Source organism: Elephas maximus, chromosome 26, assembly GCF_024166365.1.
Source record: "Elephas maximus indicus isolate mEleMax1 chromosome 26, mEleMax1 primary haplotype, whole genome shotgun sequence".
NCBI lineage: Eukaryota > Metazoa > Chordata > Mammalia > Proboscidea > Elephantidae > Elephas > Elephas maximus.
In genome coordinates this window covers 27,898,728-27,925,151 of record NC_064844.1, presented here as the reverse complement: position 1 = coordinate 27,925,151, position 26,424 = coordinate 27,898,728, and the positions used below count along the sequence as shown (strand labels likewise).

General features: G+C 39.6%; 2 protein-coding genes across 7 annotated transcripts in view; one reads left to right on the top strand and one right to left on the bottom strand.

Annotated features, from left to right (window-relative positions):
- Positions 1–5,929, top strand: part of CRIM1 (cysteine rich transmembrane BMP regulator 1) — a 243,476-nt gene extending 237,547 nt beyond the window's left edge. For all 5 annotated transcript variants that reach the window (XM_049870461.1, XM_049870460.1, XM_049870459.1 and 2 more), the window contains 3 exons: positions 495–617; positions 3,319–3,509; positions 4,174–5,929. In XM_049870461.1, the coding sequence (XP_049726418.1) occupies positions 495–617; positions 3,319–3,509; positions 4,174–4,350 (491 nt within the window). In that variant the 3' untranslated portion in view covers positions 4,351–5,929. The remainder of the gene's footprint in view (positions 1–494; positions 618–3,318; positions 3,510–4,173) is intronic.
- Positions 5,930–7,883: 1,954 nt separating this feature from the next.
- FEZ2 (fasciculation and elongation protein zeta 2) overlaps positions 7,884–26,424 on the bottom strand; it is a 64,378-nt gene continuing 45,837 nt past the window's right edge. Inside the window, exons 7-9 of one of the 2 annotated variants that reach the window (XM_049870352.1) lie at positions 26,343–26,418; positions 18,544–18,609; positions 7,884–8,835 (exon numbers count right to left, since the gene is read on the bottom strand). In XM_049870352.1, coding sequence (XP_049726309.1) covers positions 8,819–8,835; positions 18,544–18,609; positions 26,343–26,418 — 159 coding nt within the window. In that variant the 3' untranslated portion in view covers positions 7,884–8,818. The remainder of the gene's footprint in view (positions 8,836–18,543; positions 18,610–26,342; positions 26,419–26,424) is intronic. The other variant, XM_049870354.1, reaches the window with a different exon arrangement.

Here is a 26,424-nt window from a genome sequence, read left to right as displayed (position 1 = left end):
GAACCGTCCCCATTTAGGGGAAGAGTGTGCAGGGGGATGGCCAGGAAATGCATAAAGAGTGCTGCTGACATATTTTATACAAATGATTCAACATGGACTATAGGAAAAGAGTAATTAAAGTACAATATTTAGCTGATGGAAAGTAGAAGAAATCTTTCCATTTCAGCCAGTCCCCATTAAAGAAAAAAAAAAATCCCCATTAGCTTACACAGAACTGTGGAGCCAATACCAGTTACCATAAAGCAGCGGAGCTTCTGACCCTCATGGAAAAGACAAACTTTTTTTTTTTTTTAATGTTGTAAGACATTTCCCACCACTGCAGTGCTAGTGACTGTCTCTTTAACATTAATGATATAAATGCAGAAACTAGGTTTTTCGTGTCCCAGGCAATATCGTATTGAATTGAATGCATTTGGATTGAGGATACAAAGCCAACAATAAGGTAAGGTGAGGTAGCTTAGTCATCACTTATGACGAATATTCTCTTCTTTTAGAAATGTATGTTCCAGAACCAACCAACATACCCATTGAGAAGACAAACCATCGTGGAGAGGTTGACATAGAGGTTCCCATGCGGCCCACACCTAGTGAAAATGACATCATCCATCTCCCTAGAGGTAAGTGCAGAGGTCACTTGAGAGCTAGTCTTATGTGTGATTTGGTTTTTTGTTTTTCTTAAACTTCCTGTGAGTAACTTTTAAAGGGCATGCCCAAGTAAGTTCAAGTAACTACTCCAGGAGACCTATAACATTTAACAGCCTGTATAACATTTAACAGCCTGTATTATTATTAAAATAAGTCTGTAGGTAACTGGGTAAAGTGTTTTCTTCCTGGCCGCACAGGCTCAGAGAGAGACTTAGTGATAATGGAAAGAAATAGGTTCCTAGTCACGGTAGCTTGGTAGCTGGAATTTCTAAGCCATCTCTCAAATATGTGTGAATGAACTTTGTAAGCAGACTAGTAATAAATTACTGTGTCCCTGTGGATTCTGTAGGCATTTATGCAATAGGTTACTCTCTCTGTTTGGGTAGTTTTCATTTCATGACAATTCCACTTATTGCATGTGCTGACTTTTTCCAGCCATTAGATTTATTCCATGTCGTTTTTTTTTTCCTTCTTCTGCCCTCCAGTTGTTTGTAATACAGTGTCATTCTTTCTCTCGATCACTAACTGGTAAAGCAAGGCAGAGTTCCTATTAATATTACTTACTCTATAAAAATAGATCTCAGCCAAAGTAATATAAACTTGCCCTTTGCCACAGTTCAGTACTGCCTCCTGTGTACTCCCGAGTGCATTTTCAAAATCGCTATTATACAGTTTTTATAAAATTTCTTTTGGAAAAAGCAATATTCATTGCCTGAAAGGTTAATGGTCTATGATTCTAAATATTCTAACATTATGTTTGGATCAGGGCAGACGACCAGAGTGCGAAATTCCTGGACCCAGTGTGTAGCTCCTTGTATAATTGCTCTGACTGAATAATACTTTCATAAAAAAAATTTTTTTTTTTTTATTATGCTTACATTCATTCGATTATTAAGTCTGTGTGCCAGGCCGTGTCCTAGATGGCACACTTGAATCATAAGGAGTAGCCTCACTTATTGCTGTATGTTGAGGAACCTATGCATTACATAGTATCCCTGCTCTCCAGTCCCCAGAGGAGACATTTCCTCATGTGTCAGTAGCAAGAGAATGCGTGCTTCTTGGCAGTTGGTCTGTTTTAATCTTAAAGACAATGTGAATATTACTGATGATACTTTTTCCCATTTTTGCTTTGGCTGCTATGAAGCTCAGTGCTAAACTTGTGGAGTGCTTTTAGCAACAGAACAGAATTTAAGACCTGGATTTTATAAACAGACCTCAGTCTCAGCTTCATTTTTCTTTCACTGGGATTTCCTTAATTTACTTCTTTATGTTGTATGGCATATATTCCTAAAATCACTTCCAATAACATTTGGAATGAGGAAAAAAAAAAACAAAACCTGAATTCATCATTTTTCTTGAAGCTGATAAATATTTCCTTTTTTTTGGCCCTCCTGTAGGGCCACTATGAGTCATAATCAACTCGATGATAAAGGGTTTTTATTATAAAGTATTAAAAAGATCCCTGGTGGCACAATGGTTAAAGCGCTCAGCTGCTAACTGGAAGGTCAGTAGTTCAAAGCCACCAGCTGCTCCGCGGGAGGAAGATGTAAGACTTACAGCCCTGGAAACCCTGTGGGGCAGTTCTACCCTGTCCTATAGGGTCTCTATGAGTTGGAATAGACTCAACGGCAGTGGGTTTTTGGTTTGGTTGTATAAAGAATTGCCATCTACACTGGCTAAAATGAGAAGGAATGTTCTCTTCTTCCCATCTCCTCCTTCCCTCAAAAGCACATCAATAAAAATCTGAGTTTTTAACGAGGGCAGTCTTAATATCACAAAGCTGTGCTACCTCATGAGCAGAGTTTCCCGAAAAATCTAAGAGCAAATCCTTTTCACCGCAAGTGCAAGAAAAGCTAATTTTTCTGCATCTTTGGCTGAACTGGTCTTTGGTGCATTTAGAAATTGACTACAAGGGCTTATTTGAAAGAAAATAAAAGAAAAAATAACTTCAAGGGGGAGTACATTCTGATCAGTATGTATTTGACCTTGTTGTCTGTGTCTGCAGCTTCATTGTAAGGATGATGATTTAAAGGAACACAAAGATCTTCATTCATAAGATCAAAAGCAAACAACGTCCCCTGTGTAGTAGGTTCAGTAAGGTGGGAAATGATCTAATAGGTCTAGTGAGTTTTTAACAAGTTTTTGAGAAGTAAAGCATTTTGGCAGAAAGCTCAGTGAATATACCAACCAAAAGACCAAGCTCCTGATTCTGGTTTTAGTTTTTGATCTAATTAGTCTTAGCGGTTACACCAGTAAGTAGCATATACTTAGTCCTAATCTGTTTGCCAGTAAGCAGGGAGCTAAGCTAACGTTTCTGCCTCAAAATCTTTTGAGGCCACATATGTTAATATTAATCAAAATATTTTAATAGTCTAATCTTAGTCACTTTTTAAAGTCTACCTAAGCATTTTCTTATTTTATTAATTAGCAAGAACCTGCATCATCCTCCCCAGTTACTGTCTCGCTCTGATACATTTTTTCACATCCATCCCTAAGTGCCCTGCCTTCTGATAGAGCTCTGAATCAGCATTAGACTTTAATCATGGTTTTAGCTTTAAACCACTGGGAATCGATAAAATCAAGTTGCTGATCTCTATTTGCAATATAATTAAAATAATCCTTAAAAGTTCTGATGTAGGTAATAAATGCTTTTGTAACTGTTTTTTCTCCTAGACGTGGGTCACCTCCAGGTAGATTACAGAGATAACAACAGGCTGCCCCCAAGTGAAGACTCTTCGCTGGACTCCATCACCTCTGTCGTGGTTCCCATCATCATCTGCCTCTCTATTATCATAGCATTCCTATTGATCAATAAGAAGAAACAGTGGATCCCACTGCTTTGCTGGTATCGGACACCAACCAAGGTACTGTCCTGAAAAATGTTCAGTCTCTTAAATAATAAAATTAGGAAAGCTTGCATTCTCGTATTCCTTTTTATGTTAGTCAGTGAAATGTTTACCTTGTTCTTTGTGACCTCAAATGTATAAAAAAAAAACTGGATCAATCACTGGGTGAACTATCCATCATCCATTGGTTAATGAATCTTGACCTTTCATGGATCCAATTTTCAGGATTTAAAAGTTTTTAAATGAATTGGGCACAATCTCTGTGCTGGGCACATGCTGGGTCCCCAAGGTCCAGAGCTGGGAGGAGACCCACTTGTAATTGCGGCCTGGAAGCTAATAATAGTCTGAGTGATTAGAAATCACCCCTTTATTTTAAAGTCTGCCTGTCTGGTTAATCCCACTCATTCTTCAAGGATTTGAAAATTCATGTCACTTCACCAATCTTTTTTTCAGTTCCTTCATCTGCCGTTTGACATGGTTTACTGACATTTCACCTTTAAATGCAATTTGTCAGTATCCCTCATAAAAGCAGAGCTGGTACTAGATTGTGATACTCCAGACAGGCTGACCATCAGTGTATTGTGAAGCTGTTACCTCACTTGAATTAGGCATGAAACTTCTGTTCTTTCAGGATCTATAAAGCAGCTAATTCCTTGTGGTCTTTCCTCCTTTCATTAAATAGCCTTCTTCCCTAAATAATCAGCTGGTATCTGTGGACTGCAAGAAAGGAACCCGAGTCCAGGTGGACAGTTCCCAGAGAATGCTAAGAATTGCCGAACCAGATGCAAGATTCAGTGGCTTCTACAGCATGCAAAAACAGAACCATCTACAGGCAGATAATTTCTACCAGACCGTGTGAAGAAGGGCCACTTAGATGAGATTTCAAAAGGCAGAAACGACTACATCTGCTCTTAAAAGTCAAGTAGGATTTGTGCACTTGCTTAGTGGATTGTATTGGATTGTGACTTGATGTACAGCGCTAAGACCCTCCTGGGATGGGCCCCATCGGCAGCAGTGTGCAGAACAAGCATTCCCACTTTTCCTCAAGATAACTGACCAAGTGTTTCCTTAGAACCAAAGTTTTTAAAGTTGCTGAAATACATTTGCATATGATATAGCTGTAGAGATATTTGGGTTTGGGGACAGTGAGTTCGGTTGGGGAAATGGGGGGGAGGGTGGTGTTGGGAAGACAAATTGGTCAGCTTGGCTGGGGGCAAAATCCAGTAAAATAAAAGCAGTTCCATGGCCCAGCATCCAGAGGGTGTATTTTCCTGCTGCTCTGAAGACTGTAGTGGTTGCTGCAAAGCTCAGGCCTGGACAAGCAGGAAACACAGGCCTTGCAATCTAGCTGCAGTAACCACCTTAGAACTACCAGATGAGCGCATCAGAACCTCTTAATAGCCATCCCAGGTCTAAAGCCACAAGTTTCTTTTCTATACGTCACAACTGCAGTAGGCAGTGAGGAAGCAAGGGAAATGCAAGAGCAGAATTCCTCTAAAGCGGGTTCTTAGGAATATACACAGTTATACTTTTTGCTGCTTTTTTGTTTTTTTTCTTCCAAGCCGATCAGCCAGTTACTAGCAGAGTCAGCAGATGCACAAGACCTAAGTCACTTGTGGATACATGAGCACTGGAGCTTTTCTGACGACAGCGTGGCAGGAAGGAGCGGGAGGGGAGGACACCAGGCGTTCCCAGGGGCTGTCCTTCATTGTTTGTCCTATCTTTCTTCTGTCCTCGTGTTGGTTGTTCATAGTTTTTGTTGAAGCTGTAGCTTAAGAAGAAATTTTTTTTAAAAGAGACTGTTTGGGGATTTTTTTTCCTTATTATATACTGATTCTACAAAATAGAAACTACTTCATTTTAATTGTATATTATTCAAGCACCTTTGTTGACGCTCAAAAAATTTATGCCTCTTTAAACTTTAGCAATTATAGGAATATTTATGTAACTATCTTATGCTTCCAGAAACAAAAGTGTGTGTATGTATGTGTGTGTGTATATATATACATACATATATATTTATACACATACGATTTATGTTTTCCTGTTGAATGTATTTTTATGAGATTTTAACCAAAACAAAGATAAAACAGGCATTCCATATCAATGCTTTTGATCACTTACAAATTTTTGAATAACACAAAATCTCATTGTACCGGCAGTTTAATTAGAAAGAAAGATGTGTGTGAGTGGTTGTGTAAATATACATAAGCACATTGACCCACAACCTGGTGTGTGTGTGTGTGTATGTGTGTGTGGGCACGCACACGCCTTAAACAGTCAGCATGGCACCCGCTCTGGAGAAGGTGTTCCTTTATTAAAATCTCCTCATTTGGATTTGCTTTCACTGGTTTTCAGTCCACCTACCCGCCAGAGACATCCGTGGTAGTTCATACGCATCATTATAATCAGCTCCTGGATTTTTTTTTTTTTTTTTTCAAACAACTGTTTGAAACAACTACTGGAACATTGTCCACAATAAGCTGGAATTTTATTGTAGTTTGCCTCAAATATAACTCTGACTGTATATTATAGTGTTAACTTTTCAAACAGCTCTTAGCACTTTTATACTAATTACCCATTTGTGCGTTGATTTTTCTTTTAAAAATGCTTGTTGTGAAAGACACAGATACCCAGTATGCTTAATGTGAAAAGAAATGTGTTCTGTTTTGTAAAGGAACTTTCAAGTATTGTTGTAAATACTTGGACAGAGGTTGCTGAACTTTAAAAAAAATTAATTTATTATTATAATGACCTAATTTATTAATCTGAAGATTAACCATTTCTTTTGTCTTAGAATATCAAAAAAAGAAAAGAAAAAGGTGTTCTAGCTGTTTGCATCAAAGGAAAAAAAAGATTTATTATCAAGGGGCAATATTTTTATCTATTTCCAAAATTTGTTAATGTAACAACAGATTTACATCAGATTAGTATAAAATTTTGTTGACAGTTAATCCATTCCTGGCATAAAAAGTCTATCCAAAAAGTTGTAAATGCTTGCTTTTGTTTTTCAAAAATCATGGCCATATTATGAAAATACTAACAGGATATAGGACAAGGTGTAAATTTTTTTATTATTTTAAAGATATGATTTATCCTGAGTGCTGTATCTATTACTCTTTTACTTTGGTTCCTGTTGTGCTCTTGTAAAAGAAAAACAAATATAATTTCCTGAAAAATAAAGTAGATATATGGCACTTGGAGTGCAATGTAGTTCTACAGTTTGCTTTGCCTTTCTTTAAAAAAAAAATACAAAGCTGTAAAGGGATTATTTGCAGTTTGGTTCTTGGCAGCCAATAAACATTTTGAATCTAAAAGAAGTCACACAGTGTAGCTCTGGAAAAGATTCCGTATCTGGGATTAGAAAGACAAATAGCCCATCTGTGTAAGGTTGCTGATCCAATGAACCTCCAGTGCCACGGGCAGTCCTGACGCCTTCCTCAGTGTAGGCCTTCCCCAAGGAATCCTTGCCCAAAAGGTGCCCAATGGAGTATAACGACACAGGGATGCTGTGCTTGGGGGCAAAAACCTGCCTGCATCAGTCACAGGTCAGAAACATGCCCATCACTAAATCAGTGTATTAAACAAATTCATCATCACGCACAGGGGTTGTGGTGGGAAGCCCTACTAGTTAACTGCTGAGGAATAAAAAGTTTATCAAGCAAGATGAGAAGAAACCTAATTACAAGGAGACTTTGAGTTGACAGGGAAAAACAGGTCTACTGCCATACATTTCAGAAGCATTAATTTAAGAATGAGCTATAAAACAGACCGTTGTTGAACCTCTTCAAAAACACATCCCCAGGACTTTTTTACAGTGTGTCTTTTAAAGCTACATGGCTTTAGATATAAAGCAAAATTTTTATAAATGCAGATCAGATTTGTTTAATATTACTGTATAAGTATGCATCTTCATCAATTTGAGGGGAAGGGGCAAATAAGTCCCGTATTTCTACTATCGTAACGGCTGAGATGCCGAGTTGTTGGCATCAAACTTCAAACCGAGCTACTACCAGCCTTTGCAGTTACAGTGTCTTAATGACTGAGTGGAGTGAGGAATGTGGATTATCTCTGTACGCTCACGGACATTTAAGTGGAATTTAAACACCCCCTTGATAGCAAGTCCCATGTGCACTCATGTCATATAAGGGAGGGGGCTGCCATAGCGGCTTGGCATGTCTCAAAGCCCCAGAAAGCAAGCAGGACTTCAATCATTCCATTCCAAAGCGGCTCTGCACAACCTGGCAAGGTCCCTCTCCCCTGCCCGCAGCTCTCTGGGGCTGATCAGAGTTTCACCAGCTCAGTCATGAAGGGACAGACTCTCCACAGGACAGTAACAGAAGCGTTGCAAAGGATGGAAAACAAAACAAAAAAACTCAAAATAAGGCTCTCAAGCATATCTTACTTTTTTTTCCATTTATTAAATGACACTGACTTGATTGGAACCAGCAAAATGTTGCATGACTAGTGATGTATCTCCATGAGTAGCTGTTTCTAGAATTAGTACTGCAGAGAAACAGGCATCATAAAATAAAACACAGTAATGGGAAAGGGGCAACGCTGCGGCAGTTTCCTAAGCACCTTAAAGGATGCAAGCTCCGTTTACAGTACACTTCTTCAGACACATGAAACAAAACATTTAAACATCAAAAAGTTTTAATAAGATTCTAAAAGTGAATGGCAACTTAATGGTTAAAATTGGAACAATGGTGACAAGCAGAAGCTATACAAATCCACGTCTCCAACAGTGTCAACATTCACTAAGTTTTAAGCCAAGGTAACGCCTATTCTGGCATCACTCCAAGAACTGCCCCAGTTTGTTCCGTTTCAGGCTGTCTGGGCAATACTGGTCGGTAATATGTATATTGACAGTTCTCTTATAAAAATCAGTGTTGGTTCTTGCCATCACTGAAGAATAGCTATAGTATGAATCTCTTAATGCTTTAATCTAGCTCTTCAGTGCAATTTAGATCTAGAAAGCCGTAAAAACTCAAATGAGCATACTGCCAGTTCATGAAAAATATAACTGCACATGCAGAGTTAATACTACTCCCTCTTCCTCTACAGAGTTAGAGAACAATTCATGATTGTTAACAGATTTAACAAAAACCATCTCTAGATTTCAAAACAGTGCCCTATTTATTTGGTAATATAAAGAATCAGTGGAGTCATGATCTATTAATACTGAAATCACAAACCCAAGTTCATGTGTGCTCCATTTCCAGCAGCAGTGCAGGAAAGTAGCGGCAGCCAGCTTTCAGGAGAACGCTACAGAGACCCAGGCTCGCTGTCCACGGAGGGAAGGGTGCCCCTGACGTGATGCCGCTCTATGTAGGACACAGAACTAGAGGAAGGAAACGAAAACTTTTAGGTAGATAACATACATTTCATATACATTTATATAAAATGCATACACAGTTTATATACATTTTCATATGCATATTGAAAAACATTAAGAAATAACTAAAATATTAATGCAAGGATCTACAGTAGCAATTAAAAAAAAAAAAAGTTTTAAAAGGCTACACCCAACAATGAGAAGTTTTCTCAAAATACATTAGAATTTTCCAGAAATGAGATACCAAAAAGCTATGCTCTTCAGGATACCACATAGAAATACAAGGCTACAGCATTAGCCCTATACTACAAGGCTTGTAACACAGCCAACAGGCTCCCCGGTGAAGCCAAAGAAGGGCGCATGTTCCTGCGCACATTTTTATTCCTATGGAAGACCAGCACAGCGGCAGCCATAGCTCCATCTCTAGCCTTTGGTACCGCTGAGGCGAGGGTGGCAGCAGGCTGCGGTGGGATGATTAAGCAGGTGGGAGAAGAGAAGTTTAATTAGACCATACAGTGTACATCCTGTCCTTCTCAGGCCAAAAGAAACCACTTCTCTGTCACTTTTCACCTTTGCATTAAAATTAAGATGATGTATTTAGGCCACACTCATCAGTGTCAAAACAACAACAAAGACAAAGCCAAGAAAGGGAAAAGAGAGTTCACCCCTTAAAGCGACCCTGCCTTCTAAGCAAAGTGTTCAATTACTGGTCCCCAAAAAGAGTTGAAGGGCTATGAATTTCCAGGATGGGTGGAAAACAGCATTTTCAATTATCCCACATCACCACCTTCCCACACTGAAATAGCTCCATGCCTGATTAAAAAAGCAGCTGCCATGGAGCCAGCTCCAACTCATGGTGACCTCCTCTGTGGCACAGTAGAACTGTGCTCCACAGGGTTTTCAATGGCTGACTTTTCAGAAGCAGAGGGCCAAGCCTTAATTCCACGGGGCCTCTGGGTGGATTCGAATCTCCAACCTTTCAGGTAGCAGCCAAGTGTGTTAACCACTATTTTCTGAGACTCTAGAGACACTGCTGTAGTCTGAATCCTTTTCCACCCAGTCCTCGCAATACAAAGCCAAGACAAACCGCGGCACATGTACATCAACAGCTCATCAGAAGCGAGTACAGTGGAGAGAGAACTGGGCTTGCAGATGGGAGCCAGGGCCTGAGCATGAGGGGCAGGAGAGACGGGTGCTGCTTCCCCAAGGCATGCGGGATAGGTTCACGTGACAGTCGTGGGTTTGCAGAGGAAAAGAATGAAAAACTATATCCCCCAGAGTACTCTGTTCTCTGGGTCATAAAATTCTTCCATGCAGTCGAAGATAAAAATAGCTGGAGAATGCCTCAGAAGTTCCTTCTATCTCTGGCCCTCATGACAGTGCCCTAGGGAACCACTGTAATTACAAATTAATACATGTTCTTTATGTTCGTCTCATTCCTGTTTCACACGTAGAAAAACAAACCTCAGAACAATCCAGCTTTCACACTAATATGAGCACAACACAAAAGCAAAGATGTCAGGTATAAAAAAATTCAGAACGTAATAGGGAAAAAAAAAAACCATCAGAAAAAATTACAGCTTATAAAAAAACGTCAAGAGCTGGTTCCACGGGCGGCGTGGGACGCAGCCGGTAGGAGAAGTCCCCGGGAGGCAGTGACTGATCTTGGAGCAGAAAGAGCAGCATCCGAGCCGGGGAACCGTCCCGCAGGGATTAGGACTGCACGCAGGTACGCCATAAACACGGAGAGTTGCTCCACCCCCTGAACTAACCCCGGGAAGGGGACCAGCCGGGTCACGCGGGCGGCGTGGGACGCAGCCGGTAGGAGAAGTCCCCGGGAGGCAGCGACTGGTATTGGAGTGGGGAGAACAGCGTTCCAGCCAGGACACTCGGTCGCGGCACAAGCACAGGGAGCTACTCCACCCATCTGAACTAACCCCGGGAGGGGGCCCACCTAGTTCACGGGGGCGGCACGGCCACGCGGCTGGAGAGACGAGAAGTCCCCGGGAGGCAGTGACTGATTTTGGAGTTGAGAGTGCACCGTCCCAGTAGGGGAGCCTTGACGCTGGGCGTGGGGCTGGAAGCGGAGGATCTGACCGTGACTCCAGCGGGCCAGACCCCCCGGGGGCAATCTCCACACAGCCAGCACACATAGGCGACGCGCCCGCGGGAATCTCAGATATAACAGTCATTCCAAGCAAGACAAGCAACTCTGGCTATATTCTGAGGTGCTACTCTCCTATCTCTCTGTTCCCTCCCCCACCCTTCCCAGGCGGCTTCATTAACATCTGAATAGCCTGAGCCAAAGGGAGAACTCTGATAGGGATCTGACTGCAGTTTTTTTTTTAGCGGATTTTCTGGAAAAACTAGTTTCCCAGTGATGGCTCGGAGACAACAATCCATATCAAACCACTTAAAGAAGCAGACCGGGACAGCTTCTCCAACCCCCCAAACAAAAGAATCAAAATCTTTCCCAAATGAAGATACAATTTTGGAATTATCAGATACAGAATATAAAAAACTAATTTACAGAATGCTTAATGATATCACAAATGAAATTAGGATATCTGCAGAAAAAGCCAAGGAACACACTGATAAAACTGTTGAAGAACTCAAAAAGATTATTCAAGAACATACTGGAAAAATTAATAAGTTGCAAGAATCCATAGAGAGACAACATGTAGAAATCCAAAAGATTAACAATAAAATAACAGAATTAGACAACACACTAGGAAGTCAGAGGAGCAGACTCGAGCAATTAGAATGCAGACTGGGACATCTGGAGGACCAGGGAATTAACACCAACATAGCTGAAAAAAAATCAGATAAAAGAATTAAAAAAAATGAAGAAACCCTAAGAATTATGTGGGACTCTATCAAGAAGGATAACCTGCGGGTGATTGGAGTCCCAGAACAGGGAGGAGGGACAGAAAACACAGAGAAAATAGTTGAAGAACTTCTGACAGAAAACTTCCCTGACATCATGAAAGACGAAAGGATATCTATCCAAGATGCTCATCGAACCCCATTTAAGATTGATCCAAAAAGAAAAACACCAAGACATATTATCATCAAACTCACCAAAACCAAAGATAAACAGAAAATTTTAAAAGCAGCCAGGGAGAAAAGAAAGGTTTCCTTCAAGGGAGAATCAATAAGAATATGTTCTGACTACTCAGCAGAAACCATGCAGGCAAGAAGGGAATGGGACGACATATACAGAACACTGAAGGAGAAAAACTGCCAGCCAAGGATCATATATCCAGCAAAACTCTCTCTGAAATATGAAGGCGAAATTAACATATTTACAGACAAACACAAGTTTAGAGAATTTGCAAAAACCAAACCAAAGCTACAAGAAATACTAAAGGATATTGTTTGGTCAGAGAACCAATAATATCAGATATCAGCACAACACAAGGTCACAAAACAGAACGTCCTGATATCAACTCAAATAGGGAAATCACAAAAACAAACAAATTAAGATTAATTAAAAAAAAAAAATACACATAACAGGGAATCATGGAAGTCAATAGGTAAAAGATCACAATAATCAAAAAGAGGGACTAAATACAGGAGGCATTGAACTGCCATATGGAGAGTGATACAAGGCGATATAGAACAATACAAGTTAGGTTTTTACTTAGAAAAATAGGGGTATATAATGAGGTAACCACAAAAAGGTATAACAACTCTATAACTCAAGACAAAAACCAAGAAAAACGTAACGACTCAACTAACATAAAGTCAAACACTATGAAAATGAGGATCTCACAATTTACTAAGAAAAACGCCTCAGCACAAAAAAGTATGTGGAAAAATGAAATTGTCAACAACACACATAAAAAGGCATCAAAATGACAGCACTAAAAACTTATTTATCTATAATTACCCTGAATGTAAATGGACTAAATGCACCAATAAAGAGACAGAGAGTCACAGACTGGATAAAGAAACACGATCCATCTATATGCTGCCTACAAGAGACACACCTTAGACTTAGAGACTCAAATAAACTAAAACTCAAAGGATGGAAAAAAGTATATCAAGCAAACAATAAGCAAAAAAGAAGAGGAGTAGCAATATTAATTTCTGACAAAATAGACTTTAGACTTAAATCCACCACAAAGGATAAAGAAGGACACTATATAATGATAAAAGGGACAATTGATCAGGAAGACATAACCATATTAAATATTTACGCACCCAATGACAGGGCTGCAAGATACATAAATCAAATTTTAACAGAACTGAAAAGCGAGATAGATACCTCCACAATTATAGTAGGAGACTTCAACACACCCCTTTCGGAGAAGGACAGGACATCCAGCAAGAAGCTCAACAGAGACACGGAAGATCTAATTACAACAATCAACCAACTTGACCTCATTGACTTATACAGAACTCTCCACCCAACTGCTGCAAAATATACTTTTTTTTCCAGCGCACATGGAACATTCTCTAGAATAGACCACATATTAGGACATAAAACAAACCTTTGCAGAGTCCAAAACATCGAAATATTACAAAGCATCTTCTCAGAACACAAGGCAATAAAACTAGAGATCAATAACAGAAAAACGAGGGAAAAGAAATCAAATACTTGGAAAATGAACAATACCCTCCTGAAAAAAGACTGGGTTATAGAAGACATCAAGGAGGGAATAAGGAAATTCATAGAAAGCAACGAGAATGAAAATACTTCCTATCAAAACCTCTGGGACACAGCAAAAGCAGTGCTCAGAGGCCAATTTATATCAATAAATGCACACATACAAAAAGAAGAAAGAGCCAAAATCAGAGAACTGTCCCTACAACTTGAACAAATAGAAAGTGAGCAACAAAAGAATCCATCAGGCACCAGAAGAAAACAAATAATAAAAATTAGAGCTGAACTAAATGAATTAGAGAACAGAAAAACAATTGAAAGAATTAACAAAGCCAAAAGCTGGTTCTTTGAAAAAATTAACAAAATTGATAAACCATTGGCTAGACTGACTAAAGAAATACAGGAAAGGAAACAAATAACCCGAATAAGAAATGAGAAGGACCACATCACAACAGAACCAAATGAAATTAAAAGAATCATTTCAGATTATTATGAAAAATTGTACTCTAACAAATTTGAAAACCTAGAAGAAATGGATGAATTCCTGGAAAAACACTACCTACCTAAACTAACACATTCAGAAGTAGAACAACTAAATAGACCCATAACAAAAAAAGAGATTGAAACGGTAATCAAAAAACTCCCAACAAAAAAAAGTCCCGGCCCGGACGGCTTCACTGCAGAGTTCTACCAAATTTTCAGAGAAGAGTTAACACCACTACTACTAAAGGTATTCCAAAGCATAGAAAATGACGGAATACTACCCAACTCATTCTATGAAGCCACCATCTCCCTGATACCAAAACCAGGTAAAGACATTACAAAAAAAGAAAATTATAGACCTATATCCCCCATGAACATTGATGCAAAAATCCTCAACAAAATTCTAGCCAATAGAATCCAACAACACATCAAAAAAATAATTCACCCTGATCAAGTGGGATTTATACCAGGTATGCAAGGCTGGTTTAATATCAGAAAAACCATTAATGTAATCCATCACATAAATAAAACAAAAGACAAAAACCACATGATCTTATCAATTGATGCAGAAAAGGCATTTGACAAAGTCCAACACCCATTCATGATAAAAACTCTTACCAAAATAGGAATTGAAGGAAAATTCCTCAACATAATAAAGGGCATCTATGCAAAGCCAACAGCCAATGTCACTCTAAATGGAGAGAACCTGAAAGCATTTCCCTTGAGAACGGGAACCAGACAAGGATGCCCTTTATCACCGCTCTTATTCAACATCGTGTTGGAAGTCTTAGCCAGGGCAATCAGGCTAGACAAAGAAATAAAAGGTATCCGGATTGGCAAGGAAGAAGTAAAGTTATCACTATTTGCAGATGACATGATTATATACACAGAAAACCCTAAGGAATCCTCCAGAAAACTACTGAAACTAATAGAAGAGTTTGGCAGAGTCTCAGGTTATAAAATAAACATACAAAAATCACTTGGATTCCTCTACATCAACAAAAAGAACACCGAAGAGGAAATAACCAAATCAATACCATTCACAATAGCCCCCAAGAAGATAAGATACTTAGGAATAAATCTTACCAAGGATGTAAAAGACCTATACAAAGAAAACTACAAAGCTCTACTACAAGAAATTCAAAAGGACATACTTAAGTGGAAAAACATACCTTGCTCATGGATAGGAAGACTTAACATAGTAAAAATGTCTATTCTACCAAAAGCCATCTATACATTTAACGCACTTCCGATCCAAATTCCAATGTCATATTTTAAGGGGATAGAGAAACAAATCACCAATTTCATATGGAACGGAAAGAAGCCCCGGATAAGCAAAGCACTACTGAAAAAGAAGAAGAAAGTGGGAGGCCTCACCTTACCTGACTTCAGAAACTATTATACAGCCACAGTAGTCAAAACAGCCTGGTATTGGTACAACAACAGACACATAGACCAATGGAACAGAATTGAGAACCCAGACATAGATCCATCCACGTATGAGCAGCTGATATTTGACAAAGGACCAGTGTCAATTAACTGGGGAAAAGATAGCCTTTTTAACAAATGGTGCTGGCATAACTGGATATCCATTTGCAAAAAAATGAAACAGGACCCATACCTCACACCATGCACAAAAACTAACTCCAAGTGGATCAAAGACCTAAACATAAAGACTAAAACGATAAAGATCATGGAAGAAAAAATTGGGACAACCCTAGGAGCCCTAATACAAGGTATAAACAGAATACAAAACATTACCAAAAATGATGAAGAGAAACCCGATAACTGGGAGCTCCTAAAAATCAAACACCTATGCTCATCTAAAGACTTCACCAAAAGAGTAAAAAGACCACCTACAGATTGGGAAAGAATTTTCAGCTATGACATCTCCGACCAGCGCCTGATCTCTAAAATCTACATGATTCTGTCAAAACTCAACCACAAAAAGACAAACAACCCAATCAAGAAGTGGGCAAAGGATATGAACACACATTTCACTAAAGAAGATATTCAGGCAGCCAACAGATACATGAGAAAATGCTCTCGATCATTAGCCATTAGAGAAAGGCAAATTAAAACTACGATGAGATTCCATCTCACACCAGCAAGGCTGGCATTAATCCAAAAAACACAAAATAATAAATGTTGGAGAGGCTGCGGAGAGATTGGAACTCTCATACACTGCTGGTGGGAATGTAAAATGGTACAACCACTTTGGAAATCTATCTGGCGTTATCTTAAACAGTTAGAAATAGAACTACCATACAACCCAGAAATCCCACTCCTAGGAATATACCCTAGAGATACAAGAGCCTTCATACAAACAGATATATGCACACCCATGTTTATTGCAGCTCTGTTTACAATAGCAAAAAGTTGGAAGCAACCAAGGTGTCCATCAACGGATGAATGGGTAAATAAATTGTGGTATATTCACACAATGGAATACTACGCATCGATAAAGAACAGTGACGAATCTCTGAAACATTTCATAACATGGAGGAACCTGGAAGGCATTATGCTGAGCAAAATTAGTCAGAGGCAAAAGGACAAATATTGTATAAGACCACTATTATAAGATCTTGAGAAATAGTAAACCTGAGAAGAACACATACTTTTGTGGTTACGAGGGGGGGAGGGAGGGAGGGTGGGAGAGGGTTTTTTATTGATTAATCAGTAGATAAGAACTGCTTTAGGTGAAGGGAAAGACAACACTCAATACATGGAAGGTCAGCTCAATTGGACTGGACCAAAAGCAAAGAAGTTTCCGGGATAAAATGAATGCTTCAAAGGTCAGCGGAGCAAGCGCGGGGGTCTGGGGAACATGGTTTGCGGGGACTTCTAAGTCAATTGGCAAAATAATTCTATTATGAAATCATTCTGCATCCCACTTCGAAATGTGGCGTCTGGGGTCTTAAATGCTAACAAGCAGCCATCTAAGATGCAGCAATTGGTCTCAACCCACCTGGAGCAAAGGAAAATGAAGAACACCAAGCCCACATGACAACTAAGAGCCCAAGAGACAGAAAGGGCCACATGAACCAGAGACCTACATCATCCTGAGACCAGAAGAACTAGTTGGTGCCCGGCCACAATCGATGACTGCCCTGACAGGGAGCTCAGCAGAGGACCCCTGAGGGAGCAGGAGATCAGTGGGATGCAGACCCCAAATTCTCATAACAAGACCAAACTTAATGGTCTGACTGAGACTGGAGGAATCCCGGCGGCCATGCTCCCCAGACCTTCAGCTGACACAGGACAGGAACCATCCCCGAAGACAACTCATCAGAAATGAAAGGGACTGGTCAGCGGGTGGGAGAGAGATGCTGATGAAGAGTGAGCTAATTATATCAGGTGGACACTTGAGATTGTGTTGGCAACTCTTGCCTGGAGGGGGGATGGGAGGATAGAGAGAGAGGGAAGCCGGCAAAATTGTCAAGAAAGGAGAGACTGAAAGGGCTGACTCAAGACGGGGAGAGTAAGTGGGAGTAGGGAGTGAGATGTATGTAAACTTATATGTGACAGACTGATTGGATTTGTAAACGTTCACTTGAAGCTTAATAAAAGTTATTATAAAAAAAAAAAAAAAAAAAAAAAAAAAAAAACGTCAATTCTGTCTTTCCTAGCCCTGTGTTAACCTATTAGTAGCCAGCTGGTGTTTTTATAGCCACATAAGTCTCTTACAGGTGGTACTTCTGTATCATCCACTTTGAGCCCCCATGTGTGTGCTGAGCTTCCCTCTTTATGAAGCTGTGGGGGAAGGAAAGTCCGATGTGAGATATCTAATCTAAGAAATCCCAACATTCCTTACGCTTGGCTGGCTTGGCTTGGGAAAGGAGAGGACCCAAAGCAGAAACATGTTACTAGAAGAGGAGCGCTCTCAAAATTGGATCAAACACAAGATGCATTTTGTGACGCACTGCGCATCTGTTGCCTGAGTGACCACTATTAAAAAAAAATTCATGGGGAAGTATTAGTTTTATCTATAGTTAAGTTCTTCAGACCCCTCTCTACCAACCAACTTTTGCCCTTTCCTCAGTAAAGTAACTGAGCTCATTAGTTTCTCAAACAATCTTCTTTTCCTCATCCTATTCCCATCCTGTCACCTTGTTTCCAAGATTTTATGGCTCCTTTCTCAATGCCCTAGGTTTATGAAAGTCAGTTCTCCTCTCTTCCCAATTCCTGTCCCTTACACTAACACCTTTGGTATTCCTTTTGGGACTGTAACACGACCGTCCCCTCCTTCACACGCCCTCACTCCTTTTCTATGGAAACAACCCTTAGCCAGCCCTCCCAGGGTCTACGTGCTGGCACCTGATACATAGTTATGACTACATCTCACTAATTTTCCTCCCCTGCCTTTCTCAATGTTTATAATTTGGCTGTGGAAATTATTCCCATCCAAGGACTCAAAAAGAAGTTAAATTTTAATAACCATAACTTATGATGTTGGTAACATAACTATGTCCTTGATCTATCATCACCGTTCACACCAATAATGAAAAGACTAATAAACGTTGTGTACTTAGAAGTTATTTCTTAATCTATTTGCAACATGATACATTTATTGACTAATCAGAACTTCCTACCCATTGCATATATGCCATTAGAAAACTCACCTTTCAATATATAATCAGTTAATAAGCTTGGCACTTTCTCACTGTCCTCCTTCATGGCACGAAGAACTGCAAAATACAGGAGAAAAGGAAAAGGCAACAATTTAAAACTCAGATTAAAAATATTATTCTAATCACTGTAGCCTTAATCTTAATTATATGACATAACCAGTTCATACACATCATAGACTCATACACATTATTTTTGGAAAAAGGGAATACAGAGTAAAGGCACAAGAATTTATTGTGGCTGAGAATATTCCTGGTACTTGGGAGTTATTGCCCTGACTTAAAATTTCTGAATAGTGGCGGCAGGAAAGAGGAACAGGACTTTTGACCCAGAACCTCAGCTTTGTACTGACAGACACTGGGACGTGTGCGATCCCAATGTGTCCTCTCTGTGCTCTGGGGAAGAGAAGGACCCTGCTGCTGCAGAGCTCCCGAACTGGGCAAACCCTGAGATACACAGATCGTTAGTGACACTCTTCAAAGAACGTATCTGTCAGCCTTCTTTGCAATTCTTTTTTAAACACCAAAATAAAAAAAACAGAATTCCACAAAACAACACCCACCTGCCACGTCATTTACTCCTTCTGTGCTATCGGTCAGTCACTATGAGTTGGAATCAACCCGACGGCAGTGGGCTTTTTTTTTTTTTTTTAATGCTACGGGAGCCCTGGTAGCGCAACAGAAGCACTTGGCTGCTAACCAAGATTGGCAGTTTGAACCTACCCAGCACAGGAGAAGAGACCTGGCGATCTCCTCCTGTAAAGATTACAGCCTAGAAAACCCTATGGGGTAGTTCTACTCTTTCACATGGGGTCAACGAGAGTCAAGTATCAACCAGATGGCACCCAACAACAATAATGCTATGGAAGAACCTGGGTGAATTAGCCATATCCTAAAGCAAATCTTTGAAGGTCAGTTCTCCTGACTACGTAAAGACTGAAAGAGAAAAAACAGCCAATTATTCTAGTGGTTTAAAAATAAAATCTAGACCATTCAGGTAGGATAAACCCACATATGCTGCACTGACGATGACTGCCAATTCAAACTTTCCCCAGAGCATTCTGGGGAGAACACCTTACTATTTCCCCAGACAGGTGACCAGACCACATATACAGTCAGCCCTCTGTATCTGCAGGTTCTGCATGCACAAATTCAACCAACCCCTGATTGAAAATATTCTGGAGAGGGAAGAAAAAAAAAAAGACTTTACTTGTCATTATTCTCTACATAGTATAACAACAATTTACATACAGGAGGATTTGTGTAGGTTATATGCAAATACTATGCCGTTTTATATAAGGGACTTGAACATCCTCGGATTTGGATATCCGCAGGGGGTCCTGGACCCAATCCCTTGCAGATGACTGTATAGCGTAACTGCCAAGCCAGCCCTCCTGGTTTACACCCTGGCTCTGCCACTCCCTGACCCTGTGACTCTGAGCAAGTTACTTAACCAGTCTGTATAACAAGATCCTCATCTGCAAAATGAGAACAATGATTAGTCCTACCTCAACAGCTTGTTGTGAGGAATAAGTTACTAATTTAGATTACCACTTAGAATGGTGCCTGGCTCACAGTATATAGTTATATAATTATAACATTATACTAATATTATTATTGTTCAGTGTCATCAAGTCAGTTCCAACTCATAGCGACCCTATGTACAACAGAATGACACACTGCCAGGTCCTGTACCATCCTCACAATCATTGTCATGCTTGAGCCCATTGTTGCAGCCACTGTGTCAACCCATTTTATTGAAGGTCTTCCTATTTTTTGCTGACCCTCTACTCTACCAAGCATGATATCCTTCTCCAGGGACTGGTCCCTCTTGATAACATGCTCAAAGTATGCAAGACAAAGTCGCCATCCTCACTTCCTAGGGGCTCTATGGCTGTACTTCTTCCAAGACAGACTTTGTCATTCTTCTGGCAGTCCATGGTATATTCAATATTCTTGACCAACATCACAATTCAAAGGCATTGATTCTTCTTCGGTCTTCCTTATTCATTTTCCAGCTTTCACATGCATACGAGGCTTTCACATGCATACCGTGGCCTGGGTCAGGTGCACCTTAGTCCTTAAAGTGACATCTTTACTTTTAAACACTTCAGAGAGATCTTTTGCAGCAGATTTCCCAACGCAATGTGTTGTTTGATTTCTTGACTTTTGCTTCCATGGGCATTGATTGTGGATCCAAGTAAAATGAAATCCTTGACAACTTCAATCTTTTCTCCATTTATCACGATGCTGCTTATTGGTTCAGTTGTATGGGTTTTTGTGTTCTTTTTGTTGGGGTGTAATCCATATTGAAGGCTGTGGTCTTTGATCTTCATCAGTAAGTGCTTCAAGTCCTCTTCATTTTCAGCAAGCAAGGTTGTGTCATCTGCGTATTGCAGGTTGTTAATGAGTCTTCCTCCAATCCTGATGCTGTGCTGTTGTTCTTACAGTCCAGCTTCTCAGATTATTCACTCAGCACACAGACTGAGGAAGTATGGTGAAAGGATACAACCCTGACGCACACCTTTCATGACTTTAAACCAAACAGTATTCCTTTGTTCTGTCCGAACAACTGCCTCTTAGACTAAGTACAGGTTCCTCCTGAGCACAATTAAATGTTCTGAAATTCCCATTCTTTGAAATGCTATCAATAATTTGTTATGATCCACACAGCCGAATACCTTTGCAAAGTCAATAAAACACAGGTAAACATCTTTCTGGTGTTCTCTGCTTTCAGCCATCTGACATCAGCAGTGATATCCCTTGTTTCAAGTCCTCTTCTGAATCCAGCTCGAAACCCTGCAGTTTCCTGTCGAATGTGCTGCTGCAAGCATTTTTGAATGATCCTCAGGAAAATTTTACTTGCATGTGATATTAATGATATTGTTCAATAATTTCCACATTTTGTTGGATCACCTTTCTTTGGAATGGGTACAAACATGGATCTCTTCAGTTGTTTGGCCAGGTAGCTGTCTTCCAAATTTCTTAGCGTAGATAACTGAGCACTTACAGAGCTGCGTCCGTTTTTTGAAACATCTCAACTGGTATTCTGTCAATTCCTAGAGCCTTGTTTTTCGCCAATGTCTTCAGTGCGGCTTGAACCTCTTCCTTCAGTACAATATGGTTCTTGGTCATATGCTACCTGAAATGGCTGAACGTCGCCCAATTCTTTTTGGTACAGCAACTCTGTGTATTCCTTCCATCTTCTTTTGATGCTTCCTGTGTTTAGTATTTTTTCTGTAGAATCCTTTAATATTGCAACTCGAGGCTTCAATTTCGTCTTCAATTCTTTCAGCTTGAGAAATTCCAAGCATGTTCTTTTCTTTTGGTTTTCTATCTCCAGGTCTTTGCACATTTCATTATAATACTTTGTCTTCTCAAGCCACCATTTGAAATCTTCTATTCAGCTCTTTTACTTCACCATTCTTCCTTTCACTTTAGCTACTCTACATTCAAGAGCAATTTTCAAAGTCTCTTCTGACATCCATTTTGGTCTTTCTTTCCTGTCTTTTTAATGATCTCTTGCTTTGCAGGCATGATGTCCTTAATGTCATCCACAACTTGTCTGGTCTTCGGTATTTAGTGTAAAATGTGTCAAATCTATTCTTGAGATGGTCTCTAAATTCAGGTGGGATATGCTCAAGGTCGTATTTTGGCTCTCGTGAACTTGTTCTAATTTTCAACTTCAACTTGAACCTGCATATGAGCAACCGATGGTCTGTTCCACAGTCGGCCCCTAGCCTTCTTCTGATTGATGATATGAAGCTTTTCCATTTTGTCTCCTTCCACAGATGTAGTTGACTTGATTTCTGTATATTCCATCTGGTGAAGTCCAAGTGTATAGTCACTGTTTATATTGTTGAAAAAAGGTATTTACGATAAAGAAGTCATTGGTCCTGCAAAATTCTATTACGTGATCTCCATCATTTCAATCACCAAAGCTATATTTTCCAACTACAGATCCTTCTCCTTTGTTTCTGACTTTTGCATTCCAATCACCAGTAATTTTCAACGCATCTTGATTGCATGTTTGATCAATTTCGGGCTGAAGAAGTTGGTAAAAACCTTCAATTTCTTCATCTTTGGCCTTAGTGGTCATTGTGTAAATTTGAATAATAGTCATATTAACTGGTCTTTCTTGTAGGTATATGGATATTATCCTATCACTGACAGCGCTATACTTCAGGACAGATATTGAAAAAAATTTTTTTTTTTCACGAGGAATGCAACACCATTCCTCTTCAATTTGTCATTCCCAGCACAGTAAACTATATGATTGTCCAATTCAAAATGACCAATACCAGTCCATTTCGGCTCACTGATGCCTAGGATATCAATGTTTATGCGTTCCATTTCATTTTTGACGATTTCCAATTTTCCTAGATTCATACTTTGTACATTCCATGTTGCAATTATTAATGAATGCCTGCAGCTGTTTTTTCTCATTTTGAGTCGTGCCACATCAGCAAATGAAGGTCCCGAAAGCTTGACTCCATCCATGTCATTAAGGTCGGCTCTACTTTGAGGAGGCAGCTCTTCCTCAATCATATATTGTGTTCCTTCCGACCTAAGGGACTCATCTTCCAGGACCATATCAGATAATGTTCCGCTGTTATTCATAAGGTTTTCACTGGCTAATTTTTTTCAGAAGTAGACTGCCAGATCCTTCTTCCTAATCTGTCTTTGTCTGGAAGCTCAGCTGAAACCTGTCCACCATGGATGACCTTGCTGGTATTTAAATACTGGTGGCACAGCTTGCAGCATCATCGCAACACACAAGCCCCACAGTACAACAAACCGACTGAAGGCTGCATATCCATCAACACAGTGGTGGTCTCCACGGTGCTCTGCCTTTGGCTCACATTTGTAGGTGGCAGCAGCAGAGGTTCAGGTTCTCCCCAAGTTTTCATGAGATAACCAGTATTTGCCTCCAAAGTGAAGGTCGTCCTTCCATCTACTGTCTTCACAATGCTGTTGTCATAACTACATTAACTTGGGTGTTCATTCACACACCCTACATACACTCACTCACCCGAAAATGCCCAAACTATGTCAATCTATGAAGACATCATCTAAGAATCAGCCTAGTGACGTCTTAACGTTGGAAGTATGATGACCTTGGTTTGACCAAGTAAGCGTTTGGTCTTCTGAAAAGTGTCTGGCCTTCATCTGAGAAGCTAAGGCCCTCAGTGATCCCTGGCTTCTTAGCAATATTTATGCTCCCTTCTTAGAGGTCTTCCAGTCATGTTTTAGAATTTTTTTTAAGTTCTGTATAAAGTCACATATAAAAACCCAGCATCACTGACTGTCCAGTGGGCTGGAAATTAAGAGATCCAGCCCTGTAACTAACCATTTCACTGTGTGATCTTGAACACTTACCACCTTCATGAGTTCCTCCTTATAACCAGAGACTGGTCATGCAGTTAATCTCTTGATTCTTTATTTTAGACTGCCCCGTGTCACATTATGTGCCCATATTTAAATAAAAAATGTTTTTAAAGTATTTTTCATCAAAGGAAAGAATAGAAGCTTCAGGTTAGCAGGTGGGAATCTAGCAAAGAACATATGAGCTTCTTCCCTTGTGCTCCTCAGCCCATGCCTCCACATTTTTAATTTCTGATATGCTGTATCATCATCAATATCCATCCGATACTCTCTGATTTGTCTCCCTGTAATTAGCAGTTATCACAAATATTTGCAATTAAAAAGAACCTAATAGATCAGTGTCATGGACTGAATTGTGTCCTCCAAAAACATGTGTTAGAATCCACACACGTGGATGTAATACTATTTGAAAACAGGGCTTTGTTATACTAATTAGGTCAAACCTGAGTAGGGTGGGTTCTAAATCTAATCACTTCTGTGTTATAAAAGGAGATTATACACACACACACAGGGGTGGGAGAGGGGGTACAGGTGAGGATCATCTACATGAAAGAAGCAAAAAACACTCAGGGCTACCAACAAGGAAGAAATGATACGGCTGAGACCCTGATTTGGACGTTTAGGCTCCAGAACTTTGAGAAAATGAATTTCTATTCTTTAAAGCCATCTACTTGTAGTATTTCTGTTACTGCAGCACTAACTAACTAAGACAATCTGTAAATTCAATCCCTTCATTTCAAGGGCAAGGAAAACAAGGCTGATTATGTGACTAATCCAAACTCACATATACATTAATCTATTTACTATGAGGTAAACAGAGCAATTATGTTTATCCTCACTGCGATCAAGAGAGGATAAGTGACTGCCAAGGGCATCCCTGTAAATAACAGGGACAGACACAGAATTCAGGGCTCGTTTATGGTTATCACATAAGAAATGCCTAATATAATATGCATTTAAGTCTAACAAGTTACAGGCAGTCCCCACCAGGTTATAAACAAGATCTGTTTCTGTCTTTACGACAAATTTGTAGGTTAAATCAGAACCAAACCAAAAAAAAAACCAAACCTACTGCCGTCAAGTTGATTCCAACTCATAACGACCCCATAGGATTTCCAAGGCTATAAATCTCTACAGAAGGAGACTGCCACATCTCTTTCCAGTGTGGCAGCTGGTAGTTTCAAATCACAGGCATTTCAGTTAGCAGTTAGGTATATACAAACACAAAGTTACAGTGTTAACCACAACGTGGTCAGGCTGATGAAACACTGAAGCTATGCAAATGTTTTCATGAGAGTCACAGCAGCCCATTCTTAAGTATGGGTTATCCGTAAATCAGACGTTCTTAACCCAGGGACTTACTATATTTAAAATTGCAAGCTCCTCAAGAACACTGTATCTTTCTCTACTTCGTTCACTGAAGTATCTCACCTGCCCAAAACAGCACCTGGCACAGAGGAGGCCTTCAATAATTTTTGCTGAATAAATGAATGTTCATAAAACATTACTGTCAATCTACATTCTACCTGTAACTACTACCTGGGGTTCTATATCCATAAGAAATGACACTTCGTAGGCCAATGTCTTAAGTTTTCTAGTGCTGCTGTAACAGAAATTATACAAGTGGGTAGTTTTAATGAACAGAAATTTATTTTCTCACAGTTCAGGAGGCTAGAAGTCCGAATTCAGGGTGCCAACTCTAGGGAAAGGCTGTCTCTCTCTCTCTGTCAGCTCTAGGGAAAGATCCTTTTCTTTTTTTCAGCTTCTATTCCTCAGTTCTTTGGTGATCTTCACATGGCGTGGCATCTATCCTCCCCTATCTGTGCTTGCTTGCGTCTATGCCTAACCTGCTTTTTATATCTCAAAAGTAATTGGCTTAAAACATACGCTACACTGACATGGCCTTATTAACATAAAGTAAACCCTATTTCAAAAAGGGATTACACATCCACAGGTATAGGCATTAGGATTTACAACACATATTTTAGGGAAACACAACTCAATCCAATACAGCCACTCTTACCCTACATTTTTCTTATTTGGTTACTAACAGTCATATTTCTATAATATCCATAAAACATCTTATTTATTGCTAAATGGATAAATTCTTAAACTAATACAAGAGATGATGGAGAATCAAGTTACATGTTTTTTTTCCCAAAAATTTAGTTCATAAATATTTCAAAAGGTAAGAAAACCAGAAAAAATACAAGTTAACTGTAGAGTTAGTGCAGTGTTTGCTGTCCTAGCCATGTATGGTTTCATTCTCCCAAGAATAAACACTGACATCCATCATTGACTTTCCTAAATTGTCCAACAATAACAACAACAAAATCAGTTAACTAAAATCAGATATTTAAGAATCAGCAAAGAAAATGAGGTAACAGTTTAATTTTGTCTTTGCTCACTTTTTGTTAATACTTGAAGATCTTCAACAGACGGTGGTCCGTTTTTTTTCTCATAAGGAATGACTGTTGTCAAGTACTGCCG